This window comes from Oculina patagonica, chromosome 12 (assembly GCF_052425735.1).
Source record: "Oculina patagonica isolate OP01 chromosome 12, crgOcupat, whole genome shotgun sequence".
NCBI lineage: Eukaryota > Metazoa > Cnidaria > Anthozoa > Scleractinia > Oculinidae > Oculina > Oculina patagonica.
In genome coordinates, this window is record NC_135769.1 from 15595830 (window position 1) to 15610217 (window position 14388).

General features: G+C 41.2%; 1 protein-coding gene across 1 annotated transcript; it reads right to left on the bottom strand.

Moving 5' to 3' along the window:
* Positions 1 to 7612: 7612 nt before the first annotated feature.
* On the bottom strand, positions 7613 to 14052 carry LOC144633733 (guanine nucleotide-binding protein subunit alpha-13-like). Its single transcript, XM_078492593.1, has 3 exons — positions 13544 to 14052; positions 12862 to 12912; positions 7613 to 10355 (listed from the first exon to the last, which is right to left on the bottom strand). The coding sequence occupies exons 1-3, from the start codon at positions 13997 to 13999 to the stop codon at positions 9786 to 9788; spliced, it is 1077 nt and encodes a 358-aa protein (XP_078348719.1). The 5' UTR covers positions 14000 to 14052; the 3' UTR covers positions 7613 to 9785.
* Positions 14053 to 14388: the final 336 nt, after the last annotated feature.

A 14388-nucleotide genomic window follows, 5' to 3' on the forward strand; every position in this document is an offset into this window, starting at 1 on the left:
CGCAGTTTATTCGCTTTTCGCTGTTCATTTGCTTTTGTTTTTACTTTGGAGACTCACCTGGGAATCGGTGCTGTCAAGAAATGCAGGAAATGTATCCTAGATTTATAGAATGAATGTGTATGTACTCTGACATGTTTAGACCTTTCCCCATATTTTGCGCGTTGTGCTTGCCTATAATTCTTCCCACAATTCCTCTTATATTCGTACCCAGATTCCCCGTAAGTTTCGCGCCCTTCAAAAGAAAGAAACAAACACTCAAGTTTTCTGGTCTGTTTGAGCAGGTTTAAAATGATTGCTCTCTTCATTGTGGAAAGAAGCTGTTTTGCTGTTGATTCTTTCAAATTCTGTTGAAGCCAAAAGAGCTATAAACTGTAAGTAATCAATCTCAGCCTTCCTTTTCCTGTCATTTGATACGATGACTGTCTTGTATAAAAGTGATCAAAGTTCTTCAAAGCTATTTCCACCTGTTTGAACTCAAGGATTGTGCAGTTTGTTATTCCTGCCTGATTTAACATATTTAACAAAATTCTGATTCATTAAAGCACCAAGCGTACTTAAATACTGGAAATCGATCGTCGGAAATCCAGTCGGAGGTCCGATATCAGCTTAGCTTAGAAGTTTATAGTTAGCTTATAAGCTAAATTATTAAGCTAATTAAACTTTCAACTTACGTTCATCGTTTGGTGATGGTAAAGCTCCCTGTTTACAGAACAACTAAACTCAACTTATTTCTGTTCTGGGCCCCATGCATAATGACACCAAAAATATAGCGAAACAACGTCAAGAACCTCGAGTCATTTATGCAAAATACTAGACGACTGTGTAGTAAGAGTTACCAAAGAGCTGTAAATGTTGCAAATTGCATCATATGAAGCAAGTTGGAACCCGTTTCCTTTTAAGTTTCGAATAATAAATACGTATTGCATGCCCTTTCTAGTAATGATATCTTGCTTGTAAATGTTAGATCAGAAAAATGACACAAGTATTGCTATATCGTCCAATGGTGGGAGGAGAGAGGGTGGGTAGATGGATTCTCAAGGAGGCAGGAACTGGGAGAAATGAAGGGAGCGTCAGGGAAGAATTTTGCAACACTTCATAATGCATCAGTCCATTCCAGCATTGCCCATGCCTCCACCCCACACACCCCAGCATGACCCCTGGGAATTAGGATTTTCTTGAAACCAACATGCAAATGCCTCACTACCAGGACAAACTGGCTGTTCTAATGCCCCAAAGGTAGTGGCTTGTAAATGTTTATTTTCCTTGTCTCTTGTCTTACTTTGACCAAAATTTCATCTAATTACAGCCAAACTAAGTCATAGCTGTAGGTCTTATTCCTTTCAAATATAATTACCAAATTGGTCATTCTGCAGGCCTAGCCTCCCATTTACCGGTATGTCCTATGTAGAAACGAATGTCAGACAACTCGCCCCCAATTTTGCCTACGAGTCGTTTTGCTAACGAACAGTTTGCCAAAGTTGTCTCTCTTTGCACATGCTTTAAGAACGAGAAATATTCAGGTTTTCACTCTCTTTTACCAAAACACAAGTCGGAGACAAATAATATTGTCTTAAGATTGGGGGCGAGTTATCTGGGGCGAATTTTTTAGGGGGCGAGTTGTCTGGATACCGTAGAAACTTATCGTGGTATTTATCAATGAATTGGTCATTAAAAAAGCCGTAATGCTGTAAGGTGAAAAAGCAAGATGGTCAAAATTATGCCCCAGGATAATTGGGTGGAAGGCTAATTCCCAACCCACGGGTTGGCCATTATGGGTAAATGCCCCACTATTGCCTGAGGGATGGGCATTGCTGGATTGACTGATGCATAGTTTTTTGTATATAGAAAAAGCACCATCAGGTGGGAACCACTCTGGAAGGGAAGGGAACCGGGAGTAAAACATTTGTGAAGTGCGAAGTTCCATTTCAGAAGTCCAGATCCTCCTGGCTCTGTGAACTGGGGTCCTGTACCAAATCTAATGAAAAGTTTTCACTGAGGATTAATACTCAATCTGATTCCTCCCTCAGGAAAACATGGCACAAGAAATCAACAGGCGAGGAGATTTGAGTTTACATATTTTCCAAAAATGGAAGGATACCAATATTGGCATTATTGTAGCACCAGTGCTTGCTTTTGTCATGGAATACCCCATCGCCACCTTGTTCATTACAGTCTTCACTGGACTCTCAGCTTTGCCTATTGTGCTGTTCATTTCATTTGTGCTATACAGCTTCCTCTTCACAATACTTGGATTTGCAATGGTGGAAGGAACACTGTTGATGATCGCTGTCTCTCTGCTTAGTGGTGTGATATTTTTTGTCATTTTTGTCTCAATCTGCATAACAGCACTGCTTATTCTTACCTGGAGTTCAGCTGCTGTTGGTTACAGCTTGGCCCAAAAGTTGCAAGGGATTCTTCGTTACTTTTTTCCATCACTTAATATTATTTTGGAGAACTGTTCAGCAATGGGACAGTCAAGATCAGACTAAAACATGGACACAATCTATGTGAACATGACTTTAAACACAATTTTTGCCAAAAAAACACTGAAATTCTCTTTAATGACCAGTAAAACTTGGTCACTTAATATTATAACTGTGTTACATGTAGATTACAAATTTTAAGTTAAGGGTAGCCCCTATAGTAGCCCCAACTGTTATGAGGTATTCATCAGTGGGGCTTAGGGATGGGAGGGTTAGGGCAGAAGGGGGGGGGGCACTATTTTAGTGGTCAGTGGAGACCAAAAAATTCCTTTTTAATTTAACTTACAAATTATTGCACAATGTTAAAAGGGGTCTCAAGCAAAAAGAGATGATGTTGGGTACAAATGGACTCGCCAAAAACTAGCCTATGTGTCAGATATAAAACTAAAAAGAATAGACAAAAATTCCAAACTCCATAAAGTACACTATATCTTTGGCATAAAATGATGATAGATAGATAAATAGTCTTGATAATCTTGAAAGGAGAGAATAACTATTCATGGTCTGTGTAAAAGTTGCTGTGACAACAAAAACTATCGAGAAAATATTCAAAGATCTCCCAACAGGAGTCCATCATTGCCACCCATGTTTATTACAAATCTCAAAAATTCCTCTTACAGTACACACAGCTCGCCCCAAACAAAATACTAGGGAAAATTTATGGCTACAAAAATTTACCTATTTCAAACCTAGAAGAGTGCTTAAATTTGAACCTCTAGATCACTTTCATTCTTGAGTACCTGAGCACAATGTATTGTATTAATATTTTATACTTGAAATGGCAAAGAGTGTTTTTTGCACACAATATAATAAATTATATTAGAATGATTAGCCCTCTTATTTTCAACAAAGCAACAGTTTTTTTAATTCTGGTCAGTCTTTTATGGAATTTTAGTGTGCTTGCACCATAGACTCGATTGTGTTCTACAAAAAATTATAATTAACTTAAAGGTTTGGTAAGATTATCTAGTTTACTAGATGGGACTACTGATCAAACCAGTGGTATCTGAGTCACAAGAAAGGGTGAAAGGAGACAATATATTTTGTGGAGTACATAATTTTTATCAGGGCTTATTTAAAGTTGTAATAGTTATGTTGATATATTTTGGTCACCCACATCAGTATTGGTTATTTATCAATTGAAGCAATGTATTGCTCTATTCCCTTGATTTTATAGTGTTACTATGGTGTATTTGAAGTACAGTAACTTTTTATTTATGAAACTCAGTATTGTTGGAAAACTGTGGAAATGATAATAAATTTTTCCGGTCCCATGCTTTATCGTTGCTAAAGTTATGTGTTAATAATTATGCGTGGTTACGCTACTCTAGATAATCATGATTTTTCCAGTGTAATTTTGCCTTGGGTGGAATAGCCAGGACTTCATTAACTCACATAAATGTGTTAATTGTTGTACCCAGTTAATTGAGGTTCCTTCTACCCACAAAATTCAAGTGGATGAATTCTCAGTCTCTTATCTTATCTTAAGATTTTTACCGACCTAATTATATGTAGATGTAGATGTAGATGTAGATACATGTACACACCTCTTCATGAAATATCCATTTGCTGATCATGCACTGTCCAAAACTTCACCTTTGATTGGTAGGCTTACTGTGAGAACTGAATGAGACTTAAATACATAAATGGTAGGGCAAAGTCTGTGTCCAGCCTAGCGGCCTGAGGGGTACTCTATTCTAACTATAGGAAGGCCTCTTTTTCTTTAGGGTTTCTATTCTTATTCCGGTCAGATTTCTGGCAAGTAATACCCTATTCTTAGTAGACCAAAACTCTCTGATTCCAAGTACTCTATCCCAGACTAAAAAACTGCTTGAAAACCACACACTTTACAGCGGCACATATCTATATAGCTCATAATATATGGGATTCTGATTTTAAATTCTGATTCAATCTTGTTCCCAGGGTCTCCCTCTCTCCACACCCCTGAGCAAGAGAACAGGCAGCAGGGAGAAAGAGACCCTTGGAACGAGATTGATTCTGATTTTGATTTTCAACCGTGCGGGTAGGAGGCCTCCTGTAGCCTGAATAGAAAATTAAAGTTACACCTTACTTGTACATGGTTTAGCAAGTAACTATTATTCTCCTTTTTTCTGAGCCCCCCAAATGTCAGCCGCTTTTTTCAAAATCAAACTCTTCTAGCTTATGGATGGGAATCATTTTTAAGCCAGGCGGCAATGATTTTCCAGTGAATCAAGCCAGGCCCCTATAATACCTAGAGAGAACACTCCCTTTTATATACTTCAGCCTGAAAAAGGTAGCCCTTTCAGGCAATGCTTCCCCATAGAAGCCACTACAGGGAATATTCCCCTCCCTCCAGGTTAATGGAAGCTTCCAAGCACTTTCAGTGTTATTTCAAGCTACTGCTTGAAGAAATTTCTCATAAAAATGTTGCCCTCACCCCTGATGGTATGCTAGCCCAGTACTTTTCATGTACAGGTCTGGCGCTTTTCTGTTTGTTTAAAAATTGTTGGGCGTAAAGTTGGTTGTAGAGGCCAACAGATCACAGGGCCTTACATTGTTTGGGCCCTCACCTTATCCCCACTTGATGGCACATTTATGAAATTCATACCATTACACATTCAGGTATTTGCTGTTGAGGACAGCCCAGTCTGCAATGGATGATAAATTTCCCCTTAAAAAATTGAAGCTGTTTTTGACCTGACGATAGAAGTGCGGTGATCCAAATAAATGTGATGGTACTAAACAACTTGTTTTATTAAAAATTGAATAATTTATAGCAGCTTGTCTTCATTTATGTTACTAAAGTAGGAGTCCTGGTGACAGCAAGGTTACTGTAAGTGGGAGGGCAGGCGGTGAGAAGCTCACAGCTACGTCCTTCCAGGGAGGAGGGAGGAGGGGAGGAGGGAGGGCAGGCGGTGAAAAGCTCACAGCTACGTCCTTCCAGGGAGGAGGGAGGAGGGGAGGAGGGAGGGCAGGCGGTGAGAAGCTCACAGCTACGTCCTTCCAGGGAGCAGGGAGGAGGGAGGGCAGGCGGGAAAAGCTCACATCTACGTCCTTCCAGGGAGGAGGGAGGGCAGGCGGGAGAAGCTCACAGCTACGTCCTTCCAGGGAGGGGGAGGAGGGAGGAGGGAGGGAGGCGGGAGAAGCCACAGCTACGTCCTTCCAGGGAGGAGGGAGGAGGGAGGGCAGGCGGTGAAAAGCTCACAGCTACGTCCTTCCAGGGAGGAGGGAGGAGGGAGGAGGGAGGGCAGGCGGGAGAAGCTCACAGCTACGTCCTTCCAGGGAGGAGGGAGGAGGGGAGGAGGGAGGAGGGAGGGCAGGCGGGAAGCTACAGCTACGTCCTTCCAGGGAGGAGGGAGGGAGGCGGGAGAAGCCACAGCTACGTCCTTCCAGGGAGGAGGGAGGGCAGGCGGTGAAAAGCTCACAGCTACGTCCTTCCAGGGAGGAGGGAGGAGGGGAGGAGGGAGGAGGGAGGGCAGGCCATGAGAAGCCACAGCTACGTCCTCCAGGGAGGAGGGAGGAGGGGAGGAGGGAGGAGGGAGGGCAGGCCGAGAAGCTTACAGCTACGTCCTTCCAGGGAGGAGGGAGGGAGGCGGGAGAAGCCACAGCTACGTCCTCCAGGGAGGAGGGAGGGCAGGCGGTGAAAAGCTCACAGCTACGTCCTTCCAGGGAGGAGGGAGGAGGGGAGGAGGGAGGGCAGGGGTGAGAAGCTCACAGCTACGTCCTTCCAGGGAGCAGGGAGGAGGGAGGGCAGGCGGGAAAAGCTCACATCTACGTCCTTCCAGGGAGGAGGGAGGGCAGGCGGGAGAAGCTCACAGCTACGTCCTTCCAGGGAGGAGGGAGGAGGGAGGAGGGAGGGCAGGCGGTGAGAAGCTCACAGCTACGTCCTTCCAGGGAGGAGGGAGGAGGGAGGGCAGGCGGTGAAAAGCTCACAGCTACGTCCTTCCAGGGAGGAGGGAGGAGGGAGGAGGGAGGGCAGGCGGTGAGAAGCTCACAGCTACGTCCTTCCAGGGAGGAGGGAGGGGGAGGAGGGAGGGAGGCGGGAGAAGCTCACAGCTACGCCCCAGGGAGGAGGGAGGAGGGAGGAGGGAGGGAGGCGGGAGAAGCTCACAGCTACGTCCTTCCAGGGAGGAGGGAGGAGGGGAGGAGGGAGGAGGGAGGGCAGGCCGTGAGAAGCTCACAGCTACGTCCTTCCAGGGAGGAGGGGAGGAGGGAGGAGGGAGGGCAGGCCGTGAGAAGCTTACAGCTACGTCCTTCCAGGGAGGAGGGAGGAGGGGAAGAGGGAGGAGGGAGGGCAGGCCGTGAGAAGCTCACAGCTACGTCCTTCCAGGGAGGAGGGAGGAGGGGAGGAGGGGAGGAGGGAGGAGGGAGGGCAGGCGGTGAGAAGCTCACAGCTACGTCCTTCCAGGGAGGAGGGAGGAGGGGAGGAGGGAGGAGGGAGGGCAGGCCGTGAGAAGCTCACAGCTACGTCCTTCCAGGGAGGAGGGAGGAGGGGAGGAGGGAGGAGGGAGGGCAGGCGGTGAAAAGCTCACAGCTACGTCCTTCCAGGGAGGAGGGGAGGAGGGAGGAGGGAGGGCAGGCCGTGAGAAGCTCACAGCTACGTCCTTCCAGGGAGGAGGGAGGAGGGGAGGAGGGAGGGCAGGCAGTGAAAAGCTCACAGCTACGTCCTTCCAGATCAGCCATCCCCAATTCAGCGACATTCCTCACTTTCAAATTCCGGCCCATTATCAAACACGAGACAAGTCAGTTTGTTTCATCACATTTTCAAACACCAAGAAGAGAGTTAAAATAATTATGATACAGTATATTTGACAAAATTCGTTTTTTTTTTTGTCTTCTCAATCAAAAGATCACTGCCTAAGAATTTGGGAGCTGTAGTGCCTCATGGTTAGCCTGTCCAACTCCAGAACCAGTCTATGAATCTGGCAAGTCAGTTCTAGTGTCCTTGTACAAAATGCCTCTTTCACAGTGGCTTCATTATTAGACAACACACTACCTTTTTAGCTCTGCCATACTCTTTCCAGGTATGTTTGGTTTTCCCCTACCACAGATAAGGGGCATAAAAGGTTTATGATGGACAACGGCGAGATACATGGCGCATGCACATGTTTACCGAGATACCTTACCTTAGAAAAAGACAACATCACTCATGAAATGATACACTTTACTCTGAAACAGGGCCTTGTATCAAACTTTACATGAACTCAGTTACTTCACTAGTGCTACAAAAATCAAAAAATATATTTTTATATCTAAAATAACTTTTAACAGAAGAAAATTAATCAACAGCTGCAAAGCACTGGAGGACTGAGGAAGCCACCACTTGAAGCACAGTATTATTTAAGTTAATCAATTATCAGTGTTTAATTGACGATGCGATGCGAAAAAGATGAATCACAAGACATTCCATTTTAATGTTTAACAACAAAAAACTGTACTGCGAGACTTATGTTGCCATTTAAACACAGACCATGTTACATTGGAGAAATCTGTGTAAGCTACAAATTTTGAAGCACTGTTTGGCATGAACTGACTGATATTTGAAATAACACTTTATTTACAATCATCCAAAACCTCACAAATTCCCCTGGAATTCCTGTGTTAATCAATGACAACTTTTACGCACAATATGCATTGTAAAATAGTCACATTGAAATTATTTTGATATACATCATGGTCACTTGATTGGGAGAAAGAAGCACTTATTAAGTAGAAATGTATTTGATATTTGACCCAACATCTAAGAACATTATCTCAAAGAGACAGCCTCTTATTAAACATGTTCTTACTTAGGTAGATACTTACAATTTAATTCTTCACACTTGCATTGAACTGTAAAATACACTTCCTGAATCAATAAATTTCTAATACTATTAGGTACTACCTAACTTACACTTCTCACTATTATTTACTGTTCTAGATTCTTAAAATTTAAGAAGCTTTAATTTGTTTGTTATTTTTATAAAAAGTCAACAAGCTGTCCAATTACTACTAATCGGTTTATTTGAATTATAATAATAAATCATCGTTAATTTTGGTTAATATGCTGACACGCACTGCATCGCTGGCTCGCAATGATACTTCATTACACATTAAAGCTATCTCCTTTAAAAGCTGTTTCAAATATAACAGTGAATTTGGCATTTTGGCATCAGGTCAATAAATGATAAAATGCTGCAAGATCTTTTCTTATACAGGGCTTTCACTAAGACTCAGCTCACACTAGTGCTACGGTGGATGTTTTGTCATGAATAGCTGGCTAAAATTTATGCAGCCCCTTTCAGCTTCTTATAATGCTCTCCCATGGGTGCCACAAAAAGCAGCCACCTTCTACAAATCCTATTGAAAGCCCTGCTTGTAGCATGCACAGTAATATACCACTGCTCTTAAAGGTAAAACTGAACATGGTTGTAGCCTGTGTTGGCAAATTGTAATTGTTTAAATGTTAATCCTATGTCTGTCACTCAAAACAAAGGAAAGAGCAGAGCATTAAAGAAAAGTGGAAGAACATGGATAAATGTAAGACTCCTAATAGAAAGCTCTTGCTGATCTTTCATCTTTCTTGATGAGACTTAATTCAATCTGAAAAGGACTTATCTGTAAATATGATTTTATCTTGTAAACATGGCACTGCTTGGCAGTAAAAAGTTTACATTTTGCTGGATTGAACCTTCATGGACATCTCACATGACTTAGCTGAGCTACACCACTTGATGCATAAAACAACCTCTTCCACTTTCCTATAAGTCTTTTTCTGTGCATTATATTGCAGCATTTTTTAGCCACCAAAATTTTTTAGAGACTTCTGTGCATGTCTCGACTCACTGCAGGCAAGCTTCATAAGTTATAATATCCAAGCTTTATCAAACTTTTGATAGTAATTATTATCAAACAACTGGTCAAAACCAGCATAAAATGTAGTTTGGCCCTTTGTTTTGTGATAATCATCACAGACTTTGTTATGTATTAATACTGACTATACACAAATAGAATAGAAAAATTCACAACCTAAACAATACTAACCTACATATATCAACCAGAATATTCTCAAAGTACTAAGAAAGAAGTAAAAAAGTTCCTTTTTTGGCAGTCCACAAGAGTGCTTGTCGTTATGTATGCTTTAGCAATTCACTTTTCTTATCTAAATAAACATTCTTTTAGACACAACCAAACAAATTGGAATGCCTTAACCTTGCTGCTGCCTAAGGACTGATTTAAGCACTTGTTTCTTGTTATCCCATCTACCCTGACATGATACCCTTTTAAATTGCAATATCTTGAACACATACATTGTATGACACTGTTCTTTGAGCTTTTGAGTTATTGCAGCATCAGTGACTTCAAATTGTCCTGTAATATAGTATCCTTTACTGCATGGAAAACAAACTTGATATTTTCTGTGTCGATGGCCGTCGTAAAGTGATGAAAGAGAGCTTTAGACCTCTCTCGTCGCTTGCTATCAAACATCTGTAAAATAAAGTTCTGCACATCTTCTATCTTCCGTGGTTCTCCCTGAAAAGCCGGGAAGTAGTCCTTTATGTTTGCATATTTGATCTTTTCCATTAAAAGATCTGTCTTGTTGAGAAAAAGGATGATTGACACATTGGCAAAGAATTTGTTGTTGACTATTGTCTCAAAGATGTTGCATGACTCCACAAGACGATTTGTTGTTCTATCTTCCATTAGAACTTGGTCGTAAGCACTTGAGGACACTAGGAAAAGAATGGATGTGACCTCGTCAAAGCACTGAAACCACTTGGCTCTTTGTGATCTCTGGCCACCAACATCAACCATTTTGAATGGAATCCCCTTGATGATGAACTCGTGTTCTACAATGCCCTTTGTTGCTTTTCTTGCATGGAGTACATCCTGCTTTGTTGGCAAGAAATCCTTTAGTGAAGAAGAAAAAGACACCAAGTTAGAAAATAAACTCTTATGTGATGCATGTGGGTGAAACAGTGGCATAATGATTTACTAGGGGAGAGGCCCAGACCCCCACCTTTTTTTAGGCCAAAAAGAGGACCATAGGCGTGAAGCAGAAAAATTATTTTCGAGAGCAGCCACCCCCTCCCCCCCCCCCTCCTTATTCCAGGGTCTGGATATTCGGGCCCTCCCCTTATCTGAAGGTCTGGATCCGCCACTCTTGGGGATGGTTCAATGAGTTCATTGGGCTTTGTTCTTGGGTTCCTTGTATTATGTTCTTGGGTTGTCTAGAGTGACTCTCTTCGCCCAGTAAAATAAATGGCTACCAAAAATCTGTGGTAACCTTGTCACATCGATTGCTATAGAAAATGGGCTAGGCTTCTGCAGTATGCAAACTTTGGCCCAAGTGCACATTTTAGCACTCAGTGAGTCCCACACTCCCCTACTTAGTAAGTATTAAACTCCTCAGTTGTCTCAAACTCCCCACTATCCTGGACTGATATCCAATTGCCTTGGATTTGCTTTTCAGACATTTACTGTCAGCTACCTTGAACTCCCTGCTTTCTTGTTTAAGTTCGAGATAGCTCGGTCCAGCTGTACATGATAAAAAATGACTATTCCTTTAACATTATTATTGTAATGAGCAGTGCCAATACATGTAGTTTAACAAAAATGCATAAATATGAGCATATGTCTTTGAAATTGTTATCCTGTTACAGGATTAAAGTTGTTAAAGTATTTTCATCCTCGTTGGTCTGTTCAACATTCATCTTTTGTCGCGTGTTACGTTTAATTCGTTAAAACAGGATACATTTTATGTTTGGGCTTCCAGATTGTGTCCATTATAACATGGATTCTGTTACATCGAGGCACTGTTCCATACATTTTACTGTAACTTTAGCTGGGCTGAAGAACATTGTTTGTTATACTAAAGACTTCATTATATAGAGGTTCGTTAAACCGATGTTTCACTGTAACTAATTTTTAACTAGATCGTTGTTTTCACAAGAAAAATACAACTTACCCGGATAATTGACTTTTAACAAAGGGCATTTGATTCATGTAGTAAAACTGATTACATTTGAGCCAAGGTTCTTTCTGTGATTTATTTCACAAAAAGAACCAAAAGTCAGTGGAAATTTGGGGTATTGACATCAAAACATCTTCCCAGGTATATCCTGTTTTTGTTCATTTAATACAGGACTTTTCAAATCATTTAAGCCTCATAGCGTACATAAATCCTGATTGTGATTACACGATTCCCTCAATCCCAGTCAAATTGCACAGACGCTTGAAAATAAATTAAGCAAATAAAACGAGACCCACAAAGTCACCGACTTAACAAGTTTTGATTTACTGTGGCTATGCAGATATTGCATTACAACAATCGTAATTTTACATAATTTTATCTACTGTTCAAACAACATCAAACTACTTTTTGTAGTAAGTTTTTGGGCAAACTTTCCAACATAGATGTCACATGAAAAACGTATCTGTTCTTTGACAAGGGATTGTTAAAGAAAATAACTAGAAGAGACAAAGCCAAGAGATTTCAAAAAGGTTCCTTTGTGTAAATGAAATTATTGCAATCTAAATTTAGTTATTATATCTGTTATTGCACAGACAATGACCACAGCTTCTTAACCCATGCCAAACCACACAAAATAAAATCGATAATAAATCTAAAACGAATGCACAATAAAACTTAAAAGATCGACTTTGAAAATTATCTTTATTTTGCTCACACGAACTTGAAGTGTGTGTATATATTAAATAACTTTGTATAACCACTTCTGACACTCAACATAAATCACTTAACATTGGTTGATGAATAAAGCTCTCTCAAACGCAACTGACCAAGTTGTTTTCGCCCAGTTGCGTTCGTAAATTTTCAGTCAGAGAAAACGGAAAACAAATTTTTCTGGGACGTGCATTGCTGCATTTAAACAGGAACTTTTGGATTTTGATATGGTGATAAAGTCAGTGTTTACTTGTGTTTGCTAAAAGCATGGACAGATTATTTTATGAAGTCTCGAATTATTAAACATGTCTAAACATGGAAATAAAAAATCTATTTTAAAACTACAATTCTCTGGTTCAGTTCTCGTAGTATAAACATCCGACGATAACAAGTGTAAAAAGAGCAATCGACTAAAAAAACCAATAAGAACGCAGGGTTCTTTCCCTTCTCGTGACTAATGACAAAGCTTCGAAATTTATTGGGCTGGCTTTATCCTAAATTAAATATATTCCCCAGCAGCTTGACAGGGGGAAAGTTTAACTGTATTTAGAAAGTTTTGTTTGTCCTTGTGAGTAATAATAGGAGAAAGAATTCGACAGTAATATGTTTGGTCAAAATGAGTTCTGAGTTCGTCGGTATGTTTACATCTCCGACAAAAACTTTACCTCGATTGAACGTTCTAAGGAGCAATATAAAAGGAAGAAGTGTGTATTAAAGGTAAAAACAACTTACCGGCCGACCAATTCTCTCCAAATGGTCGAGGAAATATTTCGATGAATCGCCCTGAAAAAAAGAATGATTACAATTGAGTCAAAACACGCCTGAAAGAATGTCAATTTCTACCCTCCCAAACGGTGGTCGATTCAATAAAACCAAAACTACAATACGACATATTCAAATGCGTGTTCCACGATGTTACACAAATTAAAACTGCGTTTGGCAAGTTAATTTGACGATAGTACACAAAAGCCTCCTGTTCCGAGTGTTCTAACACAATAATTGGGCTTATGAAGCAACGAACAAAGAAGGTACCAAGATCAGATGCGATAGCTGAATTGTATCGCTCTGATATCATTAGTCGGTAAACCCAACCTTCATTTTTTGTTCCACGAAAATTGTCATCAGGCCTCGCTTTACTTTCGCGTGTAATGCAAAATATCTACGTCCAAAACAAATCAACGACGTGGTAAGTAGATCGAGTGTGTGTGCAACCAGAAAAAACATAATAAATACAGCTTTAATTTCCTTCATGGACAAGCATTGTTGAAATCAGCGCGAGTTGTGTGTTATGCATAATACATTGTTTGTGGTGGCTCGCAGAAGCCGCTTTTTTAGCGAGCGTAATGTATATTTTACGATCACCAATTTAACCTCCTAGAGATCAGATCAATAAAAGTTAAATGCACATTCTCACCAGCTGAAATTCTCTTCTTCTGTCGTACGCATCTTGAATGCCTTTATCCCGCCAAAGCCTCTTCACACAGTCGAAGTAGCTCATGAACATGTCCGTGTCGATGTGTTGTGGCGCTTGGAAATTCAAGATCTTTTCGGCGTACATTTGGTTCGAAGGGTCTTGCCATTCTAGTCTCAACTTCCTTCGAGCATCAGCCAGAACTTTCATCCCCTTGAGGATGTTACCATAAATGATGGGGCGAAATTCATTCAATGCATCGCCGTCGAAATCCTGGCCATGAATGATGCGCATTTGCTTAAGGAACGTACTTTTTCCACTCTCCCCGGCCCCTAAAAGCAAGACTTTAACTTGACGACGATACTGAACTTTCTCTTGAGCTATTTGTCTGTCTATTTTTTTCGATCTGGCTTTCTGTTCAGCCTCCTCCGGGCTGAGGCAGCAAGCGTCGAACACCATTATGGCCGACAACAGGCTGCAACTGACTGCAAAATCCACACCCACTGAGGGTTGGAGCTATGGAGAACCTGGCCTTTGATCAGTCCGACCAATAAAAGAGCTCACCGGAAGGAACACGTATTTTAACACGTTTGGAGACCTGATTTTCGCCGCTAATTATGTTAAACACATTTTATTGCTCCGGCTAGCTCCAGGAAGGATAATTACTGGTTTAAGTGTTCTTTTCGAAAATTAGCCAAGAGAAAACAATTTCAACGTGGTAACAATAGCAACCATAACAAGCAAAACATGGCAACATGTTTTTCGACATTCTCGAGTTCACCGATTTTCGATGTTTTTTTCAGGCCCAGTTTAAAATCAAGCATTTTACTATCAAGTCAGCGAAAGAA

Excerpts from the sequence above, each read along its gene's own strand:
- LOC144633733 (XM_078492593.1), bottom strand. The coding sequence starts at position 13,999 with ATGGTGTTCGACGCTTGCTGCCTCAGCCCGGAGGAGGCTGAACAGAAA. Across the intron at positions 12,913-13,543 it reads GAAGAAGAGAATTTCAGCTG|GGCGATTCATCGAAATATTT; the intron begins GTGAGAATGTGC and ends TCTTTTTTTCAG. Across the intron at positions 10,356-12,861 it reads TGGAGAGAATTGGTCGGCCG|GATTTCTTGCCAACAAAGCA; the intron begins GTAAGTTGTTTT and ends TCTTCACTAAAG.